The 27,551-nt window shown below is 39.6% G+C and overlaps 1 protein-coding gene across 1 annotated transcript in view; it reads right to left on the reverse strand.

Annotated features, from left to right (window-relative positions):
• The window catches only part of LOC129251339 (transcriptional activator protein Pur-alpha-like), a 39,432-nt gene extending 14,306 nt beyond the window's left edge, over positions 1-25,126 (reverse strand). Inside the window, exon 1 of the mRNA XM_054890702.1 lies at positions 25,092-25,126. Within this exon, the coding sequence (XP_054746677.1) occupies positions 25,092-25,111 (20 nt within the window). The 5' untranslated portion in view covers positions 25,112-25,126. The remainder of the gene's footprint in view (positions 1-25,091) is intronic.
• Positions 25,127-27,551: the final 2,425 nt, after the last annotated feature.

Raw genomic sequence — 27,551 nt, forward strand, 5'->3', positions numbered from 1 at the left:
GAATCTATTTTCTTGAAATTTTTATTTCGGCCTATGCGGGAAAGTTGCCTCATATGTCATGCCAAAATTTTAAGCGCGAATACTGCCACACGTCCTTCAAACTTCTTTCAAATGAGTAAAATTCTTACATAATTGCAAAGAACTTCGAGTGTGTTCATATTAATTACAAAAACAATTTTATACCAACCTTTTTAAGCTTTTTATGTGTGAAAAAGTCTACAAACGGCATTTTTGCCTATTTTCAATATTAAGCGAAATATATTGAAAAATATGAAAATTCAACTGCCTTTTAATACAAAGAACCTTTATATTCAAGTCAAGAAATCAATAACAATTCCTAAATATTTATCAAAAAAGAAATAAGTGTAACAAAATATAACATTTCAAACATTTCTTTTATTCAAATTCATTTCAAATTGTATCAAATTTAATTTTTAAGCATTAATATTAAAATTAGTCTTTACAAACTCTTTAATCTTTTTTAGAGTTAAATTTTGGCATGACTTTACGAGATTCCAATCGCACTCTAATAAATTCATCTCTACTAGTTTCTCCACAAACAGCTCCACATGATTCAGTTACCAGTTTAACACATCTTTCTGTGGCTTGAGTGTGGCATGGGTACTTTTTTACCGTCGACAAAATTAGCGCATCCATTTTTGGGGTGATTGTTTGCATTCATTAAGTACATCTGTGCTTATTCTCGTTAGGAGTGGTGCTCATTCCAGTTAATAAATTTCGTGTAGTCTTTCGCACTAAAATTAAATTTTAGTATTTTAAAAAATCTTATGCTTACACCGGGTGTTTCTCTACTCTTAATTATTTTTTCTAACGCCAAAACCTTCACGTCCATTCTTTCATCAGCCAACATTGCCAACAACATGTTCTCCGGATGTCCGAAAAAAAACATTTCTTTGAATTACAGAGTCCATTATCTTATTTAGGTTTTCTGGTAGATATCTCGATCGGACTATAGTTGAATGTAAATGTTTTGACCCATATATGGGAATTGGTTTAGTTTTAATTTAAAACCAAATTGGAACATAAACTTTTACAACAAAATGAACTAACATCATAAGGTTTTCTGAAGGATTATTGGAGAATTATTAGAATATTATTAATATTCTATTCGCCATAGTAAGCCACCTGGAATGAACAATTTTTCTTGGGTTTTTCTTGTTTAAGCTGTCGTTGCAATGTCCACTTATAATAGCACTACAAATATCAAATAGGTATTTGTGATCCGTTCTAAAATCATTTTCACTGGATATATCTAGTAGTGTGAATATAATTGGTTCTTTATTGACCAAAGAAAGCTTCTCACAATCCTTCAATGTTTTCCCTATTTCACCGTTAAATCTTTTTGATCCAGACGTAGAGCCATCAATGTATTCAAACAAAAGTCTAAGCGGTAAGGGTTTTTGAAGACTTTCTTCCAAATATCGTATTACTCCTCCTTTAAATCCTGAGTTCAAAACAGTTCCATCACATACAACCGCAACCATGTTATTGTTATCAACGCTTTTTCTATCTAAAAATTCTTTAATTTTCATACTCACCATTTTTGCTTTTCCGCTTTCTATTGTAATACGCCCAAAATACTCCGAGTTCGGTTCCTTTACTAAACTTATGTGCTCCTCTATATTAATTTTTCTAAAACCTTCAACCAGTGTATAAGTTTTGTCCTTTCTCCCATCAAAAAAAAGTGCAAATGGTCCCGAGATTAACAAAGGCGTATTACTTAAAATATTTCTCTGTACAGTACGGGAACGCCTTATTTTATTTCTGTTAATAACATTAATTAAATCGTCTTTCGTTACTAATCCAACGTCTTGTAGCTGTCACGAGAGCTGCTGCAGCTGTATCTGATATACCGTATCTGTCAGCTGTATTAGCTACGGTAGCCATGGAAGCAATTTTTAATTGTTTTGGCAATGCAATCTCCTCCAAAGCTTCTGACGATTTTACTGGTATAGGTTCTGAAGGAATTTCCATTTCATTATTCTGGTTACCAGAGAAAGTTGGTTCATCGATTTTTTTTATTGTGACTTTCTTCTTTCTTCCTTTTCCTTTTTTTCTTGAACTTCATGGAATTCTTCATTTCTGTGCCACCAACTTCCATTTTCCTTACTGTGCGCTGGTCAGACAAAAATAATCTTTCAAGAATTGGTACTTTTTCTGGTATCGCACACCTACATGAATCAAAGTTCTCCCATTTACATGACGCAATATCGAAAAGAAATTGAGCTTCCTTTCCAAAATTTTCAATTTTCTCTTAATAAGAATTTTGGTCCTTTCTAGATTTGTACGGTTTGAGTAAAGTACGGTATTTATCATGATACTGTTTTATTTTTCGAACAATTGATCGAGGCTCTATTGTAGGAATCGAAGCTGACTTCCAAGTATCCAATAAATTTTGAGATACCTCCACGGAAGTGTCACTTGCAAGATTTTTAAATTGATTTTTCTTATTTTTACTAATCCACAAATAACATAGAATTACATCTTCGTAACTTGGTAAAACATTAGGTTTAAACACCCGTCCACATCCAAATAATGGACATAATAATTCACTACGTAAAGCCATAATCTTCTATATATATAAAAGAAAGTCATGTTGGTTATACTATTTATAACTCGAGAACGGCTGAACCGATTTGGCTGAAAATTGGTGGAGAGGTAGCTTAAAACCAGGAGACGGGCATAGGATACTTTTTATCCCATTCGAACGCGTCTCCGTGAAGTCACTATAAAATGTGGTATAACAAAAACGCATCTGATATGGAATAACAAAACGCAAATGACAGCTAAACGTAATTTTGTCTATGGTTAAGTAGAAAATTTGATAATATAAATTTTGTCCGAAATATATAATCACAGTAATTTTTATTCTCTTTGAATCATCATTATCAATGCCGCGACCAAGACGATCGAATCTTTCCCGACAAAGCCGTAATGCAAGAAGGATACGAAACATTGCGAATGAAACGACTGAAGGAGCACAAGGAATTGCCCGTGAAGACCGCCGCGTTAGTATGGCTCGACTTCGTGCTTCTCAATCACAAGAGCGAAGCGAGGCAACCCGTGAAACGGCTTGGTTGGCAATGCGAAATCGTCGAGCGAATAACAGAGGTCAACAAATAGATCATTTTCGACGCACAAGAAGAGAATTATCAAGTGCTGATTTGAATCGAGCAGCGTTTCGATATGATTGCAACACTGATTACTGCTTGCCTCCTAGCGTTTGCATTGGGCCAATGAACGTTGCTTGCGAGTATTGTGGCGCATTGAAATTTTCCGGAGAAACGCCCGGACTGTGCTGCCTTAGTGGAAGAGTGAAATTGCCATTATTCCCATGTGAAGAAACTACAAAGAAAGTTAGCTCGATGAATTATTATTAAATGCTGACAACTATTTGCTGTGGTTTCGGCGATTGTTTCATAATATTGGTCGATTAACTATTCTGCCGGCGACATACATAGGTAGTCCACGTCATATGCATGAATATGAGCAAGATGCAATGACATATGTTCGTCCTAAGGCAGGCCAAATCTCTTTATTACTTTTACCTGTAATCCAAAATGGATAGAAATTGTTCAATGGCTGCTTCCCGGACAAACATAAAGTGATCGACACGACATCACAGCACGTGTATTCAAACAAAAAATGCAGTCCCTGATGAACTACATGGTTAAACAACGCGTCTTTGGAGATACTGGATGCTGGATGTATTCAATCGAGATTACTGATCACGAAGCCGACCCAGACCTATATGATGTTGTAATTACAAATATGATTCATGAACCGTGTGGCGCCATTAATCCCCAATCACCTTGCATGGTCGACGGCAACTGTTCCAAACGATATCCACGGAAATTAACGGCGGAGACTGTTACTGACAAAGATGGTTTTCCACTGTATCGCCGTCGGTCACCCGATGATAACGGTCGAACTATCACAACAAAAGTGAAAATAATGGATTTCGTCGTTCAACAACAGTTGGATTGTTCCATATTCGCCACTTATTTCCAAAACGTTCAAGGCACAACGTTGAGTATAGCAATTCATACATTTGCAAATATGTCACGAGAGGCAGCGATATGGCGGTTTTTGGCATCCAATCCTTCAATACCAACGATGAAATTGCGCGCTATTTGGTCGTTATGTGAACTGCAATGAAGCGATTTGGCGTAAATTCGCATTCCCTATTCACAAACGTCATCCTACTGTTGTGCATTTGTGCCTCTAGGGCGGAACAAAGTTCGCCGGGTCAGCTAGTAGATATATAGTATATGAGAACAAGCTAATTATTTTAAATTTTATATCTTATATAAGTAGAACAACTTTGTTATTATTATTACGAGTACTTTTTTAATTTAACGTGTTGACTTCATAGAAAAAACGAGGGATAGATTTCAGTTGGATAGTGGATAGTCGATAGTCGATAGAATTATCACTAAAGGATATATTTGTAATAACTAAGAATTTGACAGCCCATGCGAGGCTGCGTTTGAGAACACACTTATAGCAGAGATGGGACACCGATCCAGTGATGTGAGAGCTCCCTAATGCTCGGTAACTTTTTCACCGCATTCCCTCCCTGCTCGTTTGGCCTGTTAAATTATTTAGTTACAAATCTATCCTCTATCCCACAGAAATCTATCCCTCGTTTTTTCTGTGTTTTTTTTATGTCTCTACTTAGAGATCTAAGATTCTTAAGATATTCTTTAATTAGCGTGAGGATACTTTGTCATGTGATAATAATTAAAAGTTGATAATAAAAGCTTTACAAACTTTGAATGATTCGACATTCAAAAAAGTGTGTTTGATTTGCGTTTAAAAGAATGTAAAAAAGTTTAAAGTTTACACCAAGCTAATTTTTATGAAATTTGCGTAATCAAGGGCTCGGTATATAAATTTCATTATTTTTCAATATATTTCGCTAAATATTGAAAATAGAGACAAATGTCGTTTGTAGAGTTTTTCACACAAAAATAGCTTGACAAGGTTGGTATAAAATTGTTTTTGTAATATGAACACAATCGAAGTTCTTTGCAACTATGTAAGAATTTTACTCATTTGAAAGAATTTTGAAGGACGTGTCGCAGTATTCGCGCTCAAAATTTTGGCATGACTCCATATAAGCATTTGATTGTCTTTATATAAGTCAACTTTCCCGCATAGGCCGAAATAAAAATTAAAAAAAAATGTTTTTAATCCAACCTATTGTTTAGGTATAGAATTTCGCCAAGGTCTCAAATAGCGCAGAGTGTTTCTAAATGAATACTCACGTGTATGCAGAACAAATTTTAAAACGCTTTCAAATGGAGGACTGCAAACCAACTCCACTAGAATTCAATACTAAATTAGAAAAACCCGCGGTACGTGATGAAACAGAAATGAAAATATATCCATATCAGAAATTAATTGGTGCCTTATTATACTTGGCTGTAACAACGCGTCCTGACTTGGCTTTCAGCATTTATTTTAGCCAGTTCAAATTCTAACTACAACGAACCTCATTGGAAGGCAGCTACACGCGTTTTAAGGTACTTGAAAAGTACAATAAATTACGGTATATTCTACGAAGAATCAATTGCAAAATTGCATGCAGTTACTGATGCGGATTGGAGCGCGAATATGGCTGATAGGTGATCGTATTCTGGTTTCACCTTTATACTAGCAAGAGCAGCAATATCATGGTAGGCACGCAAACAGAGGACTGTTTTATTGTCGAACACTGAATCCTACTATATGGCTTTATCTGAAGGGACAAGAGAGGCTCTATACCTGCGTAACCTGCTAAATCGGAAATCGGATAGCTCGATTATGATCTACAATAGCAGTCAAAGTGCACAAAGGTTAGTGCCCAGCAGCGCTTATCACTCGCATACCAACTATAGATGTACGCCACCAACTGAAGAAATGCCTGCAGATGTACTCACATCATGGCCATTAGCATGGCTGACGCTAATTGATTGTTGCCGCATCCGAAATTCTTCGAGAGGGGGTGTCGGACAATGCAACAGTATGAAACAATTTCATTTTACTTATATGCATGTAATTTTCTGCACTTCCGTTTTTTTTTTATATTTTTTCTTCTTGATTAAGGCGTGCTCTCAACAAACATAAAAATGGAATTCGCAATAGATAAATGCAAAAACACACACATTACATGGAAAAAACTCAGCTCTGGTGGCTTTAGATTCGTTCAGGTTAATGAAGTTTGGTTAGGTTGATTTTAGTTACGAATTTCCTGTAAGGTTATGTTATTTTGTGTTATGCTAGGTAAAGATACGTTACGTTTATTTGTAGATGTTTTGAATCGATTACACTAGAAGTACAATGCAATCGGTTCAATTGTGTTACGTAGGGTTCTATATATTTAGTGAAGTGAGATTAGGATAAGTTATTCAAGGTTACGTCGAGTTTGGATAGGTTGGTATTGCAAACTAATCAAAATGACTTCCTTTTGCAATGCAAAAAAGCAGCACAATGGGTTTGATTGTCTCACCTTGTGTACAGTTGGATTGATTTCGATAACATTAGGTTAGGTGAGGTTTAGTTAGGTAATACTACGTCCGCTTAAGTCAGAAAATTCCAGATACGAACTAAGAGGGAAGCTCCATATGGGGATTGGCTAGTCATCCATCTGCTTTACGGCGTACTTGGTGGCAATCCAATCACCATGCGAAGATCACCGTACCAACGAAGATCCCTTTGCCATCCCCAAACCCCTTTCATCCCGTTATTTCTTCTGCTTCCCACCCCCTAGTCCAGGGTGTTATGCGACACCGTGCCTATTGGATGGTTTTTAGCCAGGGGGTTCACCAGACCGGCTGTATTTCAACTGCGCCTTCCTAACACCGGGCCGCCTTAGGAAGTAACTGTGGCCTTGTCACGGTATGGGGCGCTGCCGTGGTGGACCGTTTGAATTCCCCGTTATTTAAATAGACTACTGCGCTCGCCTCGTCGAGCAGGTGGTCGTACGAAAAAGATGAATACAAATAACAATTTAGGCGACAAAACTTCCATTGTAGCGGGAGCAGACTACAGTGGTCGTAATGCTACCTCCAAACACACACGTAACGCTCTTCATCGCGGAGAGGCCGTTGTCCACGAAGACTTGGACCACGGATCCTCCACAGCTGAGAAAGAGGCTCTTCTGCGTTCTCCGGCTGGGTCCAATGGTGCTGCTTCAGATAGCAAGAACAGACAAAGGATCACAAGCACGAGATGGCTAAACCGAAAAACGGAGACGAAAGACCTACGCCGTCGAAAGCAGCGGCAGCGGCCAGTGAAACTGCCAAGAGGCACCTCATAGTGGCACTCACTGACCGTAGTGACCAGCTACGGCGAATGTCGCAGGAGCGGTGGAAGGTAGTGGAAATGAAGCTACTGGAAACCCTATTTACGAAAATGGACGCAGAGCCGAACGGACCCATGCCAGCATTCGGCGGAGCAGGGTGGTTCGGCGGCGTCAAGATTATAAAACGTAAGGATGACCCCACGCTCACATGGCTAAAGAAAGCAGTAAAAACGCTTCAAGGACTGTGGGAAGGGGCATCACTAGAAATTGTTGATCGCAGCTGCATTCCCTCAATACCAATTCCGCGAGTGGTAAAACCGGAAAATGCACTGCGACTACTACAAAGACAGAACACAGACGTTCCAACAGACAACTGGAAAGTGTTGAGCGTAGCAAAACCAGCAACTGCTGATGGACGCCAAGACTACATTATCCAAATCAACAAGCCGGCAGAGGACCTGCTTTACGCGCGATTAGGGAGGATGGCTTGAGGAGTTGGTAGAGTGCACCTTAGCTTCAAAAAGCGCAACCCGGCAGATGACAATCACAACACGCTCGTTGCGGGAAGGTGGAAAAAGATCTCGACTTAGAAGAGATCCTGGAAGCCTCTCTCAATATACAGGAAGTGGAGAAAGGTGAGCTGGAGGAAATATCCAACCCCGAGAAGGTACTGAGGCCAGATGCTGAAGGTCCTTCAAATAAACCTCCACAACAGTAAGAACGCCTCAGCCGAGCTCCTGCTCAACATAGAAGGAGTCGGCTACGGTGTGGACCTAGTCCAGGACCATGGATAGCATAGGGCAACGTAGTCTCCGGTCTAAAGTCACATAACTACAACACCCACATCCCGATTGCAAAGAATAAGGTAAGAACAGCGATAATGGAAAAAAGTATATGTTCTTATATTGAACATAATCTCTCTTCAGACGATCTGACAGTCGTGGCGCTGGAAGGCTGCAAGGATGAGACGTTACTCTTTGGGTCTTGCTATATGCCACATTATGAAGAAGCACCACAGATAGAACTTCGAAAGCTGGTAGAAACAGCTGCCAAAAAAACACTCTGGTGATTGGAACTGACGCAAACGCACATCACACGGTCTGGGGTAGCCTAGAAATAGCTAATAGAGGTGAAGAACCAACATATTTTGGACCAACCTCGAAGAATGTACTTGATTTAACACTTTACACAAGCAAGCATGTTATGGTACAGGAATGGGAAGTGTTGAGTGGGCTCTCATTCTCTGATCACAGATACATAAGCTTTCAGGTTATATTCCGCTCAAAAGTAAGCCTATATCCTTTAGAAATCCTAAGAATACGAACTGGGACTTGTATTGGGATATACTATCAAAAACACTAATGATACCCCGGAAATATAGGTCACACTTCAAAGCCTTCAAAAGATCCTGCCCCCCACCACGTAATAGACGCAAGGTGAAGCCTCCTTGGTGGAACAAGGAATTAGGAGCACAAAGGCGTAGGGTACATGAATTCTATAGGTTAGCCAAAGTTGCTGACAATTAGTTCTGTTGGAAGGAGTATAAGGATCTACTAAAAGTATACAAGAAAGAGATACGTAAAGCCAAGAGAGAATCTTGGAAAGACTTCTGTAGCAGTATGGAAGACACTAACGAAGTGGCTAGACTTAGGAAACTGTTATCCAAGATTTCGTTTATGCCAAGAACAATACGAAAAATGAACAGGGAGTGTACTGAAAGCTGTGAGGACTCTCTAGGAGACCTGTTCAGAACACATTTTCCAGGGTGTGTGGACATTACAGATCTCGAACCAAGATAAGATATTGTGCACGACATCCCGACGAACGTCATTACGACCAACAAGATAGAGTGGGCTATACAAAGTTTTGACCCATATAAATCGCCAGGACTGGACGGAATCTTCCCAGCCATGCTCCAAAAGGTAAGCCATCTTGTGGTACCATGGTTAAGAACGATATTCAGGGGATGCTTTAGGTTCAGCTATGTTCCTGTATTGTGGAGAGAAGCGAGAGTTGTGTTTATTGCAAAAGCTGGAAAAAGCAACCCTCTCTACTCGAAGGCATACAGGCCCATTAGTCTGACCTCATTTCTCCTGAAAACGTTAGAGAAGATTTTAGACACATACATTAGAGACACAATTGCGCCGGACGTATTGTCCAAGGCACAGCACGCTTACACTAAAGACAGATCTACTGAAACTGCACTTCACTAACTTGTACTAAACATAGAAAAGGCGTTAGAATATAAGGAATATGACCTAGGAGTATTTCTAGATATAGCAGGGGCCTTTAACAACGTAGCGAAAGATGCTATTTTAAATAGCATGGAGTCACTTAGTGTGCAACCCGTTGTTTATCTATGGATAAGGCATAAAGATAAGCGCGGAATGGAACGATATGAGCGTAACCAAATATGCATGCAGAGGCACTCCGCAAGGTGGGGTACCATCGCCGCTATTATTGTTACATGTAGCAACGGCGGCGCTGGAAATGATTCTCAGCATGCCACCTATTGACCTTATGGCCGAAAAACTGGCAGCGAAATCCGCGAGGAGGTTGGTGGCTGCTGGAGTATTCACCTTCAGAACCTTCGGTCACACCTCAATAGGAAAGTGGAGCTCAGGTTGCACAGACTACATGACTCCGTACTTTAGTTGGGAGAGAATATTTCGCACTACAATTGAAGAGGAGGGATGGCACAAAGGCATGAAGTCTGGCCATAGAACTTTTCACATCTATACAGCGCTGCTTAGATTCGCCAAAAGCGCTGATATCCCACATGATATCTACTTGAGGTATTCATAGAGGTTGGTCTCCATCTGGTATCGCTAGGGACCAAAAGGTCTATGCGTGGCTTGTTGCCAACCAGGCTAACCTAACCTAACCTGATGATATAATGCTTGCTAAATTCGGAATGGACACAGGTATGAGTAAAAATACTTAATTATACACGTATTTCGCGAATAATAACGGAGAACCGTATTAAATTGGCATATATGAAAGTAGTGAACAAAACTTTCAGTTTACTGATTTTTGTGTTTTACAAAAAATGCTTGATTTTTGAAACTAAATGCTTTTTACATTCTGAATAGACACAACTATAAGACTTTCTACTAATAAATAAACCTTTCATTTCAATATTATCGACAATATCTCGTTAAACTCGCAAAAATTGGAAAAATTTACTACAATTTAAGTTTTGTGTTGAAAAATCAGTGGTTATTTTTGCTTAATCCGAAAAATAGAAGACATACGTCAGAAGGACTAACATTTACCTCAACAAAACTGTTTCAAGATTGGAAATCGGATAAAATGCACACGAGCTACGAACTTTTAATTATCGGCAAATACCCAAAATCGTTTTTTTAAGGATAAATTAAAAATTTGAAGGTGTTAAAAATGTTTTGAACACGGTTCCACGTCGTTCTCGGCTAGATCTGCAGTGCTCATCATGTCACTTCAGAAGTTCTGATTCACTGTAGCACCGTGTAATAATAACCCCGCAAAGGCATCCTCCTTGGGGTATCTTCCTTAAGAGGATGACGGACTTAATAATCCCGCGAGACCCTAGTTACAGGGGAAGACACGAAAATACCGCCAAATGCCTCACATGCCTCACATGCTGGCTAGTAAACTGTGTGTCTGAAGGAATCTCAAGGATATCCTATGAGGATACGGGTCTAACAACTCCGTGAATCCTAGTCGCCCACTGAGCAGGACCAACCACCAGTGTGTAAAACGGTTCGTATAAATACAAGACCCTCGGACAAGCACCGAAACAGTTGGAGTCGGCGCGGGATGATGATAACAATAAACCGGGAACACAACAAGCTCTAGATGTTTTGACGGGACAACCAGCAACCACGAAGGCAGAGAAACTCAGGCAGCTGCTATGCATCTTCTTCTTCTTAATTGGCGCGATAACCGCTTACGCGATTTTGGCCGAGATTAACAAAGCACGCCAGTCGTTTCTTTCTCGTGCTAACCGGCGCCAATTGGACACACCAAGTGAAGCCAAGTCCTTCTCCACCTGATCTTTCCAACGCAGAGGAGGCCTTCCTCTTCCTCTACTACCACCAGCTGGTACCGCATCGAATACTTTCAAAGCCGGAGCGTTTGTATCCATTCGGACGGCATGACCCAGCCAACGAAGCCGCTGGATCTTTATTCGCTGCGCTATGTCTATGTTGTCGTAAAGCTCATACAGCTCATCGTTCCATCGTCTACGATATTCGCCGTTGCCAACGTGCAAAGGTCCAAAAATCTTACGCAGAATCTTTCTCTCGAACACTCCAAGCGTCGCTTCATCGGATGTTGTCATCGTCCAAGCTTCTGCGCCATACGTTAGGACGGGCATGATGAGAGTCTTGTAGAGTGTTAGTTTTGTTCGTCAAGAGAGGACTTTACTGCTCAGTTGCCTACTTAGTCCAAAGTAGCACTTGTTGGCAAGAGAGATTCTACGTTGGATTTCAAGGCTGACATTGTTATCGGTGTTAATGCTGGTTCCTAAATACACGAAGTCTTTTACAACCTCAAAATTATAACTGTCAACAGTGACGTGGGTGCCGATACGCAAGTGCGCCGACTGTTTGTTTGAAGACAGGAGGTACTTCGTTTTGTCCTCCTTCACCACCAAACCCATTCGCTTTGCCTCTCTATCCAGTTTGGAGAAGGCAGAACTAACAGCGCGGTTGTTAAGGCCGATGATGTCAATATCATCGGCATACGCCAGCAATTGTACGCTCTTATAAAAAATTGTGCCTGAGCGATTAAGTTCTGCGGCTCGTACGATGCTCTCCAACATCAGGTTAAAGAAGTAACACGACAGCGAGTCACCCTGTCGGAAACCTCGTTTGGTATCAAACGGCTCGGAGAGGTCCTTCCCAATTCTGACGGCGCTACTGGTGTTGAGCAACGTCATCTTACATAGCCGTATTAGTTTTGCGGGGATACCAAATTCAGACATCGCGGCATACAGGTAACTCCTTTCCGTACTGTCGAATGCAGCTTTGAAGTCGGCGAAAAGATGGTGTGTGTCGATTCTCCTTTCATGGGTCTTTTCCAAGATTTGGCGTATTGTGAATATTTGGTCGATGGTAGACTTTCCAGGTCTGAAGCCACACTGATAAGGTCCAATCAGTTGGTTGACGGTGGGCTTCAGCCTTTCACACAATATGCTCGCTAGAACCTTATAGGCGATATTTAGAAGACTAATCCCGCGGTAATTGGCACAAATTGCAGGGTCGCCCTTCTTATGGATTGGGCAGAGCACACTTAAATTCCAATCGGCAGGCATGCTTTCATCCGACCATATTTTGCATAGGAGCTGATGCATGCACCTTACCAGCTCCTCGCCGCCATGTTTAAATAGCTCAGCCGGCAGTCCGTCGGCGCCCGCGGCTTTGTTGTTCTTTAGCCGTGATATTGCTATTCTCACCTCGTCATGGTCGGGTAACGGAACGACAATTCCGTCGTCAACGATTGGGGTATCGGAATATTCACATTCTCGGTGACATGCGCAGCTGTCACCGTTTAACAGGTTCGAGAAGTGTTCCCTCCATAATTTAAGATTGCTCTGTACGTCAGTCACCAGATCCCCGTCTTTGTTCTTACAGGACAACGCCCCGGTCTTAAAACCTTCTGTAAGTCGCCGAACTTTCTGGTAAAATTTTCGGGCGTTGTTCCTATTGGCCAGCATCTCAAGCTCCTCGCACTCACGTATTTCGGCCTCTCGTTCCTTCTGTCGGATAATACGTCTCTCTTCCTTTTTCAGCTCTCTGTAGCGATCCCACATGGCTCGCGTTGCGCCCGATCGCAGCGTGGCTCTATAGGCGGCATCCTTTCTTTCTGCGGCAGCATGACATTCCTCGTCGCACCAATTGTTTTTTCGGGCTCGCCGGAATCCGATTTCTTCTTCGGCGGCGGTACGTAGGGAACGAGAAATGTTGCTCCATTGCTCGCGCATGCCGGTTTGTTGGGCAGTGCTCTCCGAGAGCAGGAGTGAGAGTCGAGTGGCGAATCTTCTGGCTGTCTCTTGTGATTGCAGCTTTTCGATGTCGAACATTCTTTGCGTAGGTAGATGTACGTTTTTTGCTGCACAGAGGCGGGTGCACAGCTTGGCTGCAACAAGGTAATGATCCGAGTCGATGTTGGGTCCTCGGATCGTACGTACATCTAATACACTAGAAGCGTGTCTTCCATCTATCACAACATGATCGATCTGGTTTCGCGTTTCTCGATCAGGAGACAGCCAGGTAGCTTGGTGTATCTTTTTATGCTGGAATCTGGTGCTGCAGACTACCATGTTTCAGGCCCCGGCGAAGTCGATCAGCCTCTGTCCGTTACCGGATGTTTCGTTGTGCAGGCTGAATTTTCCGACTGTGGGACCAAAAATTCCCTCCTTGCCCACCCTGGCGTTGAAGTCGCCAAGCACGATTTTTATGTCGTGGCGGGGGCAGCGCTCATAGGAACGTTCCAAGCGCTCATAGAAGGAATCTTTGGTCGCATCGTCCTTCTCTTCCGTCGGGGCGTGGGCGCAAATTAGCGAGATGTTAAAAAACCGCGCTTTGATGCGGATTATTGCGAGACGCTCGTCCACCGGAGTGAACGACAGTACTTGGCGACGAAGTCTCTCTCCCACAACAAATCCGACACCGAATTTGTACTCCTTTACATGGCAGCTGTAGTAGACGTCGGAAGGTCCTATAGGTTTCTTGCCTTGTCCCGTCCATCGCATCTGTTGAATGGCAGTGATGTCAGCCTTTACTCTCACGAGGGCATCAACCAGCCGGGCAGAGGCGCCTTCCCCATTAAGGGACCGGACATTCCAGGTGCATGCCCTGAAATCATATTCCTTATTTCGTTTGCAGGGGTCGTCATCAGTGTTGGAAGTTCTCATCCGAGGCTTTGTGTATGTTTTCATTGGGGGAGGTTTTTAAGTGGCGGGTCCCAAACCCAGCGCACAGGCTGCTATGCATGCCTACTATAAATCAATAAAAATGGAAACTATAAAGACATGATATCGCAGACGTTTACAGAATTTTTTTGCAAATATTCCCGCAATTTGAACCAAAAAAATCAACGCAAAGATTAGCCGACAAAGAAAGAGCAAGTTAGCCCGAATAGAAACCAAAATATTAGAAACCTTAACCCTGGAAGCAATACAATAGATCTGTTAGATAAAATTGAAAGTGAAATGCAAACAAACAAATTAAAATGGGAAGGTATAGGTCCAACTCTACGTCCTCGAATTCCAAAGCTTATAATGAACAAAAAAAAACACTATAAATATAATCGAAATTATAAACAATCAAATTTTACCATCTTATTTAAATAATAATAAAACAATAGAAGGCATCCACACATACATATATATCTGCAATAACCACAATAATAACACAGGTCAACAACGTTTTGTTCTAGGAAAGTGTAGGGTAATTTTCGACGTAATTTTTTGCGTAGAATCCGAATCCGGGGTTTAAATTGCTCTTTCACGTCAGGATTTTGAGATATCCTAACCTAAAAGTGCAAAAAACGCTGTTTTTGCCCATTTTTGAGGTTATGTAGCTACGCAGATTTTGCTCTTCATATAAAACGAAACATAGTATTTCGAATATCGAAAAATTCACAAACATGGAAACTTCAAAATGCGATATCTCAGTGAAAAATTAAGATATTTGAGCAAACTCAACGGCATTTAAAAGAGGAAAACTTTTAATTTTAAATACCACGTCTACTTTTTTATGAAGAGCAGAATCTTCGATAATTACACAAGCGATAACAGAAACAATGGACGGTCCACCGGATCGAGGAAAAGCAAACAACCAGCTCGTTTACCCAACCAACAAAAACAAAACACTGAAAAATAATTCTAATGCACCTAAGTACCTAGTAATATCAAGAATTGACAATTCAGAAACGCTAGCAAAAGTATCACCCTTCCTAATACTAATTATCGACTCAGTGTGCGGTGGTGAAGTAGAATTGTGCAAAAAAAATAAAAAGCGGAAATATTTTAATAAAAACCAAAACTCATGTTCCAGCAACAAAATTAATTACACTAACATCATTTACACTGTCCATAAAAGTTGAAGTCACGGAACACAATGCCCTAAACACCACAAAAGGCATTATTTTTTCGAATTGAAAGAGATACCAGAGGACATAATTAAAGACGAACTCAAACACCAAAACGTAAGTGATATAAGGAAAATAATAAAAAATCGACCACAATTTAGTCGAAACGGGTTTAGTAATCATCACGTTCGACCATCCTACACTGCCAAATGACCTACATACTTATCGGCTACGAAAACGTAAAGCTAAGACCATACATCCCACTTCCCCTCCGATGCACCAAATGCTTAAGATACGGTCATTCACAAAAAGTATGCAATAACACCCAAACATGCGTAAACTGAGCAAAAGACTCCACACCGACCCTGAATTAAACGAAAAGCGCACCGACCCCACTGCCTGCAGCAGTTGCATTCACCAAGGTATCAACAACACAAACCCCAATGCTTTGAACAAAACATGTCCAATATTCGTAAAAGAAAGGGAAATCCAAGCCATTATTATGCTAATATAGAAAAAGTGGTTGGACGACAAGCAATCACTACGTACGAAGAACGTCACCCACAAAACACATCATACGCAAAAAAGGCAGCAATTATACAAACGTCACTTCTAACACACTCCACAACTCACACACCAATAACAACCAGAACACCCAAAATTAACAAAACGCAAACAACCAGCTCCAGCAACACCAACGATAATCTATCACGCTCAGCAAACTGACCACATAATTCGCCTCCACCACATGCATCGGTCTCCACGCAAAGAGAACAAACTGACTACTCAGATGTAGACCATACAAAAAATTGAGAAAGAAAACAAAATCAGAATCTTGGCAAAAAATATCTCCAACAAAAGCAAAAACGAGTTAAAAAAGATAAATAAGACATCGAAAAGAGCCAAGCGCAGCACAAGCCCAGCTACTTTAAATACTAATAACGGCGGTTCAGAATCTTCTGAGTCAATGGCAACAGACTAAACAACAAATAGAGTAAACATACATCAATTATTCATACACGAACACACTCACATAAACACACACATAAGTACAGTAATCTATACACAGGAATTTATAAATAAGAAAACGCAACCCCACAAAGAAATACATATATAATATTTACACTACAATTCCATTTGATATGACATTTCAAATACTGCAATGGAATATGAACGGTTATATAAACAACTACAATGAATTATTACTACCAATAAAAACATACAAACCACAAATTATATCTATACAAGAAACCCACATCCCTTGAAACTTCCAAAATATTCCAATTCCCAACAGCTCTTCACTGTATTCCTACAACTCAAATCTGCCATATGATGGAGCAGCCCTTCTTATAATTACATAAATCCATTCAAATGGTATCAACAAGTAAAGATTCCGACAACATATATTAACATTGGAAATTTATTCTTTAAAAAAATTCAGAATTATCAGGAATGCATGCTGAGTTCCGCCCTCCTCCAACTTTCAGACACACAGCTTAGAAAACGTATTTAACCAAACACAGGACTCAAACATTATTACAGGTGGCTATAACAGCAGGCACCAAAACGGGGGCTCACACAAAAATAACCGAAAGGGTAACATACTAGCAAACTTCATCAACCAATTCAACTATATACTTTTAAATGACAATTCTCCCACTCACCTTTCTACACATAACACGCTCACTCACCTCGACTTGACTTTCTGCTCTCTCAACCTCGCCGCACATGCGGAATGGAAGATTTCAAACGACTTAAATGGAAGCGACCATTTTCCGATTGTTATTTCCTTATTTCCGACGAGAAATCATTCGCAAACACTCTCCAAGCCCAAATTCCAAGTCAATATTGCAAATTGGTCACTATTCGACAGAAGATGTACCCACTACGCGTCAATCAGACCTATTAGCCATAACATAAATTCCGAGGCCTCCAACCTCAAAAAAAATTTACTATAATCAGCTAACGAATCAATCCCTCAAACAAAACCTCACAACAAATGTCCTTTGGTGGAATAGCCACCTTACTAACCTAAAAGCGAAAATGTATACTATTCAATATGTTTAGAAGAAATATGACTCAGGAAAATCTCCTTAACTATAAGAAAGTTAATTCCAAATTAAAACGCGAAATAAAAAAAAACCAAACAGTTACCGATACAGAAATTGACAGAAGACATAAATTCCAATACACCCACAAATATCATCTGGACAAAAATTAGACGATTTTACGGATACAAATTACAATCGCACAAAAATCCAAGCCAGGTGTATACAAATCCCAAAGACATCGCCAATGAATTGCTACATTCTGGAGCGAAAACGCGGCAGATCTCAATTTCCCTATCGGCTTTCAAACCAGAAAGAGAACAACATTAAACACCCCAGTTGACTGGATTCCTTTCAGGGAGTCGATAATTATAGAACAAGATATAAGCTACATAGAATTAACATCAGCACCCAGTAAATTGGGAGGGAAAACAACAGGTATAGTAGATAGAATATCGTATCAGAGTTAAGTTCAAAGTTACATTCCACAAAGTTTCAAATATAATTTAGCTTGACTTGTTTACAGTAGCAAAGAAAACAAACTATGTGACATATCACGCTGAAATTTGCCATGTAAGCTTACAACAGTCCTACCAAAAATCAAAACATTTATTTTTGCCATATGTCATCCGCGGACCGTTTTATTGATACCGTCTCGTTCATATTTGAGTGCACAACTCAACTCGCCTTTCTGGATACTTAACCCTAAAGCAATTAATACTACCTTAAGTAACTTAAACAAAAACAAGACGAACCCAATTCAGTATCAAACAAAGTTTTACGAAATTAAAGAGAAATACCACAACTATACCTTCATCTACACAGACGGATCTAAGATCGACAACAATACTACATACAGCATAACCTCACAAAACGAAGTTATAAAAATGTCAAACCTACCAAGCTATAGCTCAACATACTCTGCAGAAGCTATAAACACAATAAAGAGCAAAACCAAAAACTTCGCAATATGTTCTGACTCCCTCTCGGCCATCAAATCAATAGCAAACATATACAACTACGATCACTATCCAACCACCATTAGAAACATTATGATAGCGAAATACCCTAAAATCAAACTAATTAGAGTGCCGGGACACGCCAACATAACCGGAAATGAATTCGCTGACTACCCCGCCAAACAAGCACATCAAACACCAACAGTAATGACAGATAACTTCAACTTAACCGACATTAAACATATAAAAAACATTTCCATAACAAACAGCACCATACATGGAACTCAACTAATGGCTGGTACCAATAGATAAACCATACAAAAACCCACATATCGGACTTTATAAAAAATATTAAAAATAGGGTGACCCGACTAGACGTCATAAAGTTCGGGCATCTGCGTCTAGGGCATACAAAGACTACACATGGACAATTCAAGACCAACATCAACCCAACTACTTGCGCGTGCAACCCGGACGTAAGATGTACCATAACCCATATCGTCCTTCATTGCCTACTTTACACCGCCGGCAGAACACAAATCTTCAGCAACTCAAATCCGATTCAATATCTTTAATAACCAAATTCCTTAAAATAACCGACCTATAAGAATTTAAGACACAATACAAAAGTACTCCATATACACAGTTTAAGCGTAAGGCCTCGACGCTATCGCTTTATATTACAATTAGCTTATAAGATTTACTCTTTAAGTCAATTTAAAAAACACAAAAAAACAAAAAAATCAATAACTAGCAACCCCTACCACAAAACAAACAATTACACTCTCTGCGCAAACCAAAATGGCAAATTCGGATTGAGAACAAAATAAATAACTAATAACATTTGGGAGTCATCGTCAAGCATTCGCCGCGATCGGTCACAAACGCTCTTCGATTGATTATTCTGATTCACATTCGTACATATAAATAACACTTTGCATCTTGAGAGCATTGTTATTGTTCCATATAGTATTTTCCAATTTACTACTGTACCAAAAAATTCACTGTGTATAAATCAATAAATTATTTAAGTGTATAATGGCCCTCACGGGCCACAAACTTTTTCTAGTCAGGTACACCGTAGCAAGCATTTTCATGTAAACATTATCAGAACAATAGAACTTGTTTAAGTACTCAGCAACTCCGGAGGAAATCGGTGATGGTGACTCTCCAATCAGTGTTCTTGTATGGGGCAAAAATATGGGCTGACGCAGTGTCATGCTTAGAAGGACGATGGACCACACTGTAAATAGTCGACTTTGAGCCATGGCTGAAACTACCTCTATATGACGCAATTCTTAACAGGCCACGGCTACTTCTACAAATATGTCCATAGAATGAGTTGAGTGCAAGCTTTGCTCTATCTGAACTGTGGGTAATGATGCGCTGCAATATTGTAGTACTCCACTTTACTGAACAGTATTCCAAGCACCGTCATCAGGGCAATGATCTCTGACTCAGAAAGCTTGGAAGCTATTAAAAGGAATGCGTACTTTGTCACAAAATATCGGAAGGCTTTCTATTAATAACCACCTGAAGAAATGTCCCAACTAAGCGATTTTATTGGGCTGATCGTTCCAGCTCTCACGGGGCTTATGAAACGGCTCATGGCTCAATTAACAGATTTCATCAAGAGCTCGTCTCGAAGCTCAAATAAAGCATGCACTAATGCATCAGTGCCTTGCATCACGCTCTATTCACTAGAACGGGACTCATTAAAAGAGCCTTTCCTTAAATACATCTCATCCTGAAGCTAATGCACCAACGCGTCGCATCAAGAAGCCATTCGCAATAAGACCGTCTCTTTCCTAGGGGATCAGGGATACAAGGCTCAATAAATTTACCAAAAGTTTTTTAATCCCACGGCACTAGTGAGCACTAACAAATCTTCAAAACTATCAAACTCATATAAATAAACCCATAAATGAAGTCACCCAGAAGCTCAGATAACACTTCCTTAATCCTCCATTTCCCCACAAATGTTTTCGAAATCATCATGCGCTCAGTTATGCTCTCCACTATGTTTATTTAAGGTATTTTTGAATGATTGCTCCATACCTCCATGCACTGCATCAAATTGATTATTAAAACGCCATTATGAAGGCCAGCTTCATCGCACTATGTAAAAAAAAAACTTTGAACATTGTTATAACCGATCTAAAACTTTAGTAAATTTAATTTATATGCTAAATAAAATGCTATAACGCTTTCATTGAACGAAATACATTGTATTAACTGCACATAATTTATAAACGGAAACCTAGGCGAAAATAAATGTATATGTACCTATGTTGGTAGTTGACCTCATTAACCATTGTACAAGATCCGGCACTCGAAGTGTAACAAACTTTACACCGCTCCCGCAGCTGATACACGGGCATCAGCTGTCTGTTAGTTGGCTAAATGATAGTCCAGAGTATTGTTTACAAGCGCTCGGAAGCATTTTGTCGAGAGTAAACGCGAAAAAAAATTAGTAATGGATTTCAAGCGTAATAGTGTGATTACATTATACTTGGCTGGAAAATCACTACCAGCGATTGTTCATTAGCTCGAACACCTTAAAGTTAATAAAGTTTTTTTATCGCAGTACTACTCGTTACAATGATACTGGTAGCATCGCAAAACGTCACGGAGGTGGTCATCAAAAGACTACAACGTCACGTGAAATGGTGAATGATTCAAAAAGTGAAAAAGCGACTTGAGCGAAATCCCCGATGAAGTGCAAATCAAATGGCGAAGGAACTGTAAATATCTGACCGTAACATCCGCCGCATACTGAAAAATGATCTTAAAGTCAAGCCTTAAAAGATCCAAAAAGCATATCATCTCCCTCGAAAGCAGCAACAAGTCAGACTCGAGAGAGCGAAGGAGTTGTTCGCTTGGCCGAAAGCGCTCAGTTTCCGAACATTGTGTTTTCTGACGAAAAAAATTTTCAAATCGAGCAAGTCGTAAACTCCCAAAACGACAGGGTTTATTTGACCAACCCGTCATACGAGAATTTTAGTCATCAATTCGGCACCAGGAGGTAGCACCCGCCACAGGTAATGGTTTGGGCCACTGTAACCGCAGATGGGCGCTCTCCAATCGTTTTCATCGAGCCTGGCGTCAAGGTAAATGCGTAATATTATCCGGAAAGTTTTCTGGAGGTTGCTTTGAAGTCGTGGGCAGACAAACATTTCGGTGGCAGACCACGGACGTTTCAACAGGACTCAGCACCGTCTCACAAAGCTCGAGTGAACCAAGAATGGCTAAAAAACCACGTTCCGAACTTTATAACGTCCACACAATGATTCTCAAATTCACCACACGTGTAACCGATGGATTATTCTCTTTGGACTATTTTGGAGAGCAAGGTCCGAACTAAAAGACTCACCAGTCTCTCAACATAACAAAACAAAGATTTAATTTCGTGAAAGTCTTATATTTATTACAATTCTTAAATTTATCTCTTATTGTTGCAGCAGTTTACCAAGCCCTATAAGCGCGGTAGAATCATTGGTCACCATCGTCAATCTCATCTAACGGTTGGCCCAGACCGTTTTGACTGGGTGAGTTCTGAGTGAAAGAGGTGTTAGACGAGTAAGTTGAAGGCGCTCGTAAATATGTGGTTAGTCTCGCGAAGGGTACATTCATATGCTGGATATAACACCTTGATCAATATTCCTGAAAATTCAAGATAAATGTTTATTCCTCAAAAGTGCTATTATCCCCCTCAAAGTACTTCCCACTAAATCCTACGCACTTATGCAAGCATTTGGTCCAGCTCTCCAAACATTTCTGGAACTCTATATTCGGTATAACCGTCTTTGATTAGTTAGTTTTTTTTCTTGACTCGATCAAACAAAAAAAAAATCGTGAGAATGGTTGTTAGATGGTATTCGTTTCGTTCTTGGCTAAAACTTTACGGATAAAAATTACGCATACGCAAAATCCACGAGTTGTTTTCGCACAAATCCTTTCTTTTTTTTGGCGAATTGCTTCACGTAACGTTTCATAATGCCCAAATAATAGTATTTACCACTGTCTGACCTTTTGGCAAAAATTCTTCTTCTTCTTCTTCTTAGCCTCACAGTCCGTGGTGGACCATAGCTTCATCAACAATTTTTCTCCACTTTATTCTATCCATGGCTACATCTCTCCAGTTGTGTACGTTCATTTGCTTAAGATCTGATTCGACGTCATCTAACCATCGCTTTCGTGGGCGTCCTCTTTTTCTTCCTCCAATTGGTGTTAAAATAAAAGCTTTCCTAGCATTTCGCTCTTTCGGCATGCGCAGTACGTGCCCAATCCATCTAATTCGTTGGGCTTTGATAAAACGTATTATATTTTGTCCTTGAACGATTTCTTCGATTTCATTATTGTAGCGAATGCGGTAGCTGCCATCTATTGTTGCAACCGGACCATATATTTTCCTTATGATACGTCTTTCGAAGCACATCAGCTGATGAATGTCATTTGTTTTCAGCGTCCATATTTCTGCACCATATGTAAGGACGGGTCGTATCAGTACTTTGTACATTCTTATTTTCTGTGCTCTGGACAAATCTTTTGATTTAAATAGTTTTATGTTAACGTAGTAGGCGTTATTTGCAGCTTGGATTCTGTCGTTAATAGCTATCGCCGAATCTTTATCTGCTGATAGTTTAAAACCCAAGTATTTAAATTCAGTGATATTTTCGAAAGCAAAGTTGTTAATACTTAGGTCATCGCGTGTCGTGTTGTTGACTGACCGAATCATGTATTTGGTTTTCTCGGTATTTACGTGTAGTCCCAGAGCTTTTGCATCTTTATCAATACATTTAAAGACGCGTATAAGAGTGTTTCTATCTTTAGCCATAATAAGAATATCATCTGCGTAGGCACATATCTGAAAATCATTATTAAATAATGTTCCATTCGTGTTTATTTCTTTAACAGTCGTGTGTAGCATTAAATTGAATACTAAACATGACAATGCGTCTCCTTGTTTTACTCCGGATATGATTTCGAATGGGTCTGACAGGCTTCCTTGCACCAGTACTTTACTTGTTGTGTTCGACAATGTACAGAGAATCAAATTAATTAACTTCAGAGGTATTCCAATTTTCTGAAAGCAGTATTTTATCCGTTTTCTATTTATACTGTCAAATGCCTGTTTGAAGTCAACAAAGAGGCAAAATATATCAATTTTATATTCGTAAAACTTTTCGAATATCTGGTGGACAGTAAAACCTTGATCAATCGTTGAGCGGTTGTTTCTAAAACCACATTGGTAATCGTCTAGGATGTTCTCAGCATAAATATTCAGCCTTTCAAATAGAATGTTTGTAAATACTTTATAACCTGTATTAAGTAAAGATATGCCTCTGTAATTTTGGCATTCAGTTTTATGTCCTTTTTTGTGTATAGGTACTATTATGCTTGATGCCCATCCAGTGGGTATTTCATTTGAATGCCATATTTGGCTTACTAAGGTAAATATTTGTTTATGTAGTTCATGTCCGCCATATTTCAGAAGTTCTGCGGGTATTCCATCTTCACCACAGCTTTTATGGTTTTTAAGTTTTCTTATAGCCAATAGTACTTCGTCAAAGCTAGGTTCTTCAACATAGATTTCGGCCGTATGTACTACTTGTTCCTCCTTACTTGTATTATCGTAGTTTTCTTTGTTAAGTAGTTCGTTGAAATATTCTTTCCATCTATCTATTACTTGCTGTTTTTCGCTGATTATGGAACCATCCTTTGCTTTGCATATATTTGTTCGAGGTTGAAATGTTTTAGTCTGTTTTTTGATGTTCTGATACATAGCTCTGACATTTTTGTTTCTAAAATCGCTTTCAATTTGTTCAATTTGCCGCTTCATGTAGGTTTTTTTCTTTTTTCGCATTATTTTCTTAGCTTCTTTTCTTTTGTTTACATAATATAATCTATTTGTACGTGTGTTTCTTTCCATATATTTTATTCTAGCTTCCTTTTTCGCATAATTAGCTACTCTGCATTCCTCATCATACCATTCGTTCATTACTGATCTCTTCTCTCCAATAGTATTCTTTGCGGATTTTATGATTGTAGCTTTCAGTTTATTCCATTGATCTTCAATATCTAATTCAGTTGAGTCATTATTTGTGCTATTTTCATTAAATAAAATGTTTTCAATCGCATATTTGTACTTTGCTTTCATATCTTCATTATTTATAAGTTCATCTGTATTCCACTTTAATTTTTTATAGCCTTTGTTGTCATTTACTATTGAAATTCGTTGTCGTAACTTAGCTACCACGAGATAGTGATCTGTGTCGCAGCAAGCGCCTCTATATGATCTCACATCTATGACTGATGTAGCATGTCTTTTGTCAGCAAGTATATGATCGATCTGATTAGCCATATTGCGGCCCGGCATTTTCCAAGTTTGAAGATGAATTCGTTTGTGCTTGAAGGCTGTACTACTGACAACTAACCCGTGGGCACTCGCAAAGCTACACATTCGCATACCATTGTCATTTGTGTGGTTGTGTATAGAGAATTTTCCCGCAATTTTATCGATGATGCCTTCTTCCTTTCCTACTTTTGCATTATAATCGCCTACAATCAATAAAATGTCGTGTTTGCAAATATTGTTAGTTACGTCACTAAGGTCGTCATAGAATTTATCTTTTATAGCATCAGTGCTATCGTTTGTAGGTGCATATATACTTATAATAGTTATATTTTGAAATTTACCTTGTAGTCTTAAATAACATATACGATCGTTCACGGGAGAAAAATTCAATATGCTTTTTCTGGTTTTACTGTCTACATAGAATCCTGTTCCGCGTAAGCCTTGAGTTTCAGAACCACTAAAAAAAATCGAGTAAGCTTTCTTTCTCACTTCACCATCACCTTTCCACCTTATTTCTTGTAGTGCACAAATATTTGTCCGATATTTCATTAGTTCGTCTGCAATTTCCGCCATTTTTCCAGGTTGCAGCATAGTCAATACATTCCATGTTCCAAGTGTCAAATCATAGTCCTTTAAACGTTGCAGGGGTCGGTATTGATGTCCATTTCTTATCCGAGTCTGTTGTTGATGTGTCGAGACAAGTTTCTTTTTATACTGACATTAGGTTGTCAGCCTAAAGGCCAGTCCCCTTTCGGGGGTGCTCACCTTACGTCTTCCGTTCCTAGAGCATCCACCAAGGTTTGTTCTTTCTTGTAAAAAGATAGCTACTTGATCTCTGCACTAGGTTAACAGTGTCACCACGTGAAGGCGATGTAAGGGGATTGGAAAAAAAGAGGTGAAAGGCTTCATTTCTTTCGATCTGCCATCTCGTTGCACATTCTTTCCCTTTGAGACACCTTGGCAAAAATTCATGGTATACAATACATAAAACCCGTGTGTATCGATTTCTCTTTTAACTGAAAACGACAAGGTTTTCTTGGACTTGTTTATTCGGAGCTCTTCACTCACTCGCCTGATGTCTGAATTTCGTGTCGTACTCCTATACCCACGCCTTTTTTTGCATGAAATTCAAGTCCTTTGGAACCAACTTTGGAGCAACATTGCTAAAACCCAAATCATTAACTACAATGTCCTCAACGGATCTATAAGCAATGTTCAAGTCCTCTGCCAGCTCTCTGATGGTAACTTTGTTAATTTGGTGGTCATGATCTCTTCTGCCATCTCGTAAACGACTGTTTTCTTTAGAACTTCATTACCGAAACAATTCCCCAATGTTTCTGAGGCTTACGCACCACTCAATCCATTTTGATTGTAAATTTTAAACAAACACCTGCACTGGTAGACTTACTTAATACGGCCTAACTTTTATAAATATCAAAAAGAAGCGATACAATTTTAGCAGAAGTATTAATCACAGATGTTGCAATCTAACGAAAAAACCTGGACTCAAATCAGTTGGCTTAGAACGTCACATGGCGGTTGTTCCGGCAACTTTTTGATCAAGATGGGTATGTGTATATGTCAGTTTCAATTCTGAATATGTAGATGGGAATTTTACCTCTTAAAATATATAGAACGTTTTGACTCCTGTGAAGACACGCATCTTAAAGTGGTGTGAGGGCTTAGTCGAATCGTTAATCCCACCTTATCAGCGTATATTAGTGTAACTAACACTATTCCCTCAATGAAGAGCTTTCACTTGAGTCAGGCGGAATGCCTACTATCATTAAAGCAACATGAAACAACCAAGATTTCTGCAGAGAATAGATGGTCCTACTTCATCTTCAAAAATACTAATATCCAAATCGGAGCTAAAAACGGAACCTCAAAGTATCGTTATGTAGAAACCATGTATTAGTGATCCTCAAACGGGCGAAAAGCTGACCGCAAGACGAAATTAGAATACAGCTCCGAATATGGCTAATACTTCGATCTCCAGTTCTGCAGCCACAATGACAACGGTAAAGCGTGGCAGGACGAGAGCTGACACGCCTGGTTATATTTTCCGTTATCAATTAGGTGTCTGTTCAAGTACAAAAAAAAGAGTAGCATCCCAAGGAAGAGGAAAGTCTTAGGCCTATAACGAAACATGTTGAAGGACGCCGTCCAGCAGTACGTGGGAGTAATACGAACCAACGCCGTATATACTCATACATCAAAGGAGGAGCTGACTAGTAGTGGACAATGACGAAGGCTTGTTCGAAATGAATGAATTTGACGAGAAGTAATAGAGTGATTTCATCTTAAGATGAACGTGCACCCGTAAAGTAAAATGTTTAAAATAAAGTAAAGCAAGTGTGTTACCATTAATTTTGTTACTTTTATTTGACGACCTAGTAATCGCACTCAAAGGAGTATTGTAAGAGATTTATTTGGATTTTGACGTAAAATTTGTAACAATTGGTGTGAGAAGTTGGACTGTTAAATCGACTCATCGAGTCATCGACTAAAATACAGGGTGGGCCAAATAAGACCTACTAATGATTAAAGACTACTGCCTAGCAGCATGTGCACTTGCTCCATCTTGTTGAAACCACAAATTAGGATACTGCTCCGCCATTGGCCACAAAAAGTTTTCAATCAATGTTCTGTAAGAAACTCCTGAAATCGATTCCGGCATTTCATCCTCATTTTCGAAGAAATATGGTCCGATGACTTCTAGCAGAGAATGTTAATGCAATGAGAAGGAGCAAATGTTAAATGAGCTTTTTTCGAGTACTAATTTGTAGATTCATACTAAG

Source organism: Anastrepha obliqua, unplaced genomic scaffold (assembly GCF_027943255.1).
Source record: "Anastrepha obliqua isolate idAnaObli1 unplaced genomic scaffold, idAnaObli1_1.0 ptg000012l, whole genome shotgun sequence".
Classification (NCBI taxonomy): domain Eukaryota; kingdom Metazoa; phylum Arthropoda; class Insecta; order Diptera; family Tephritidae; genus Anastrepha; species Anastrepha obliqua.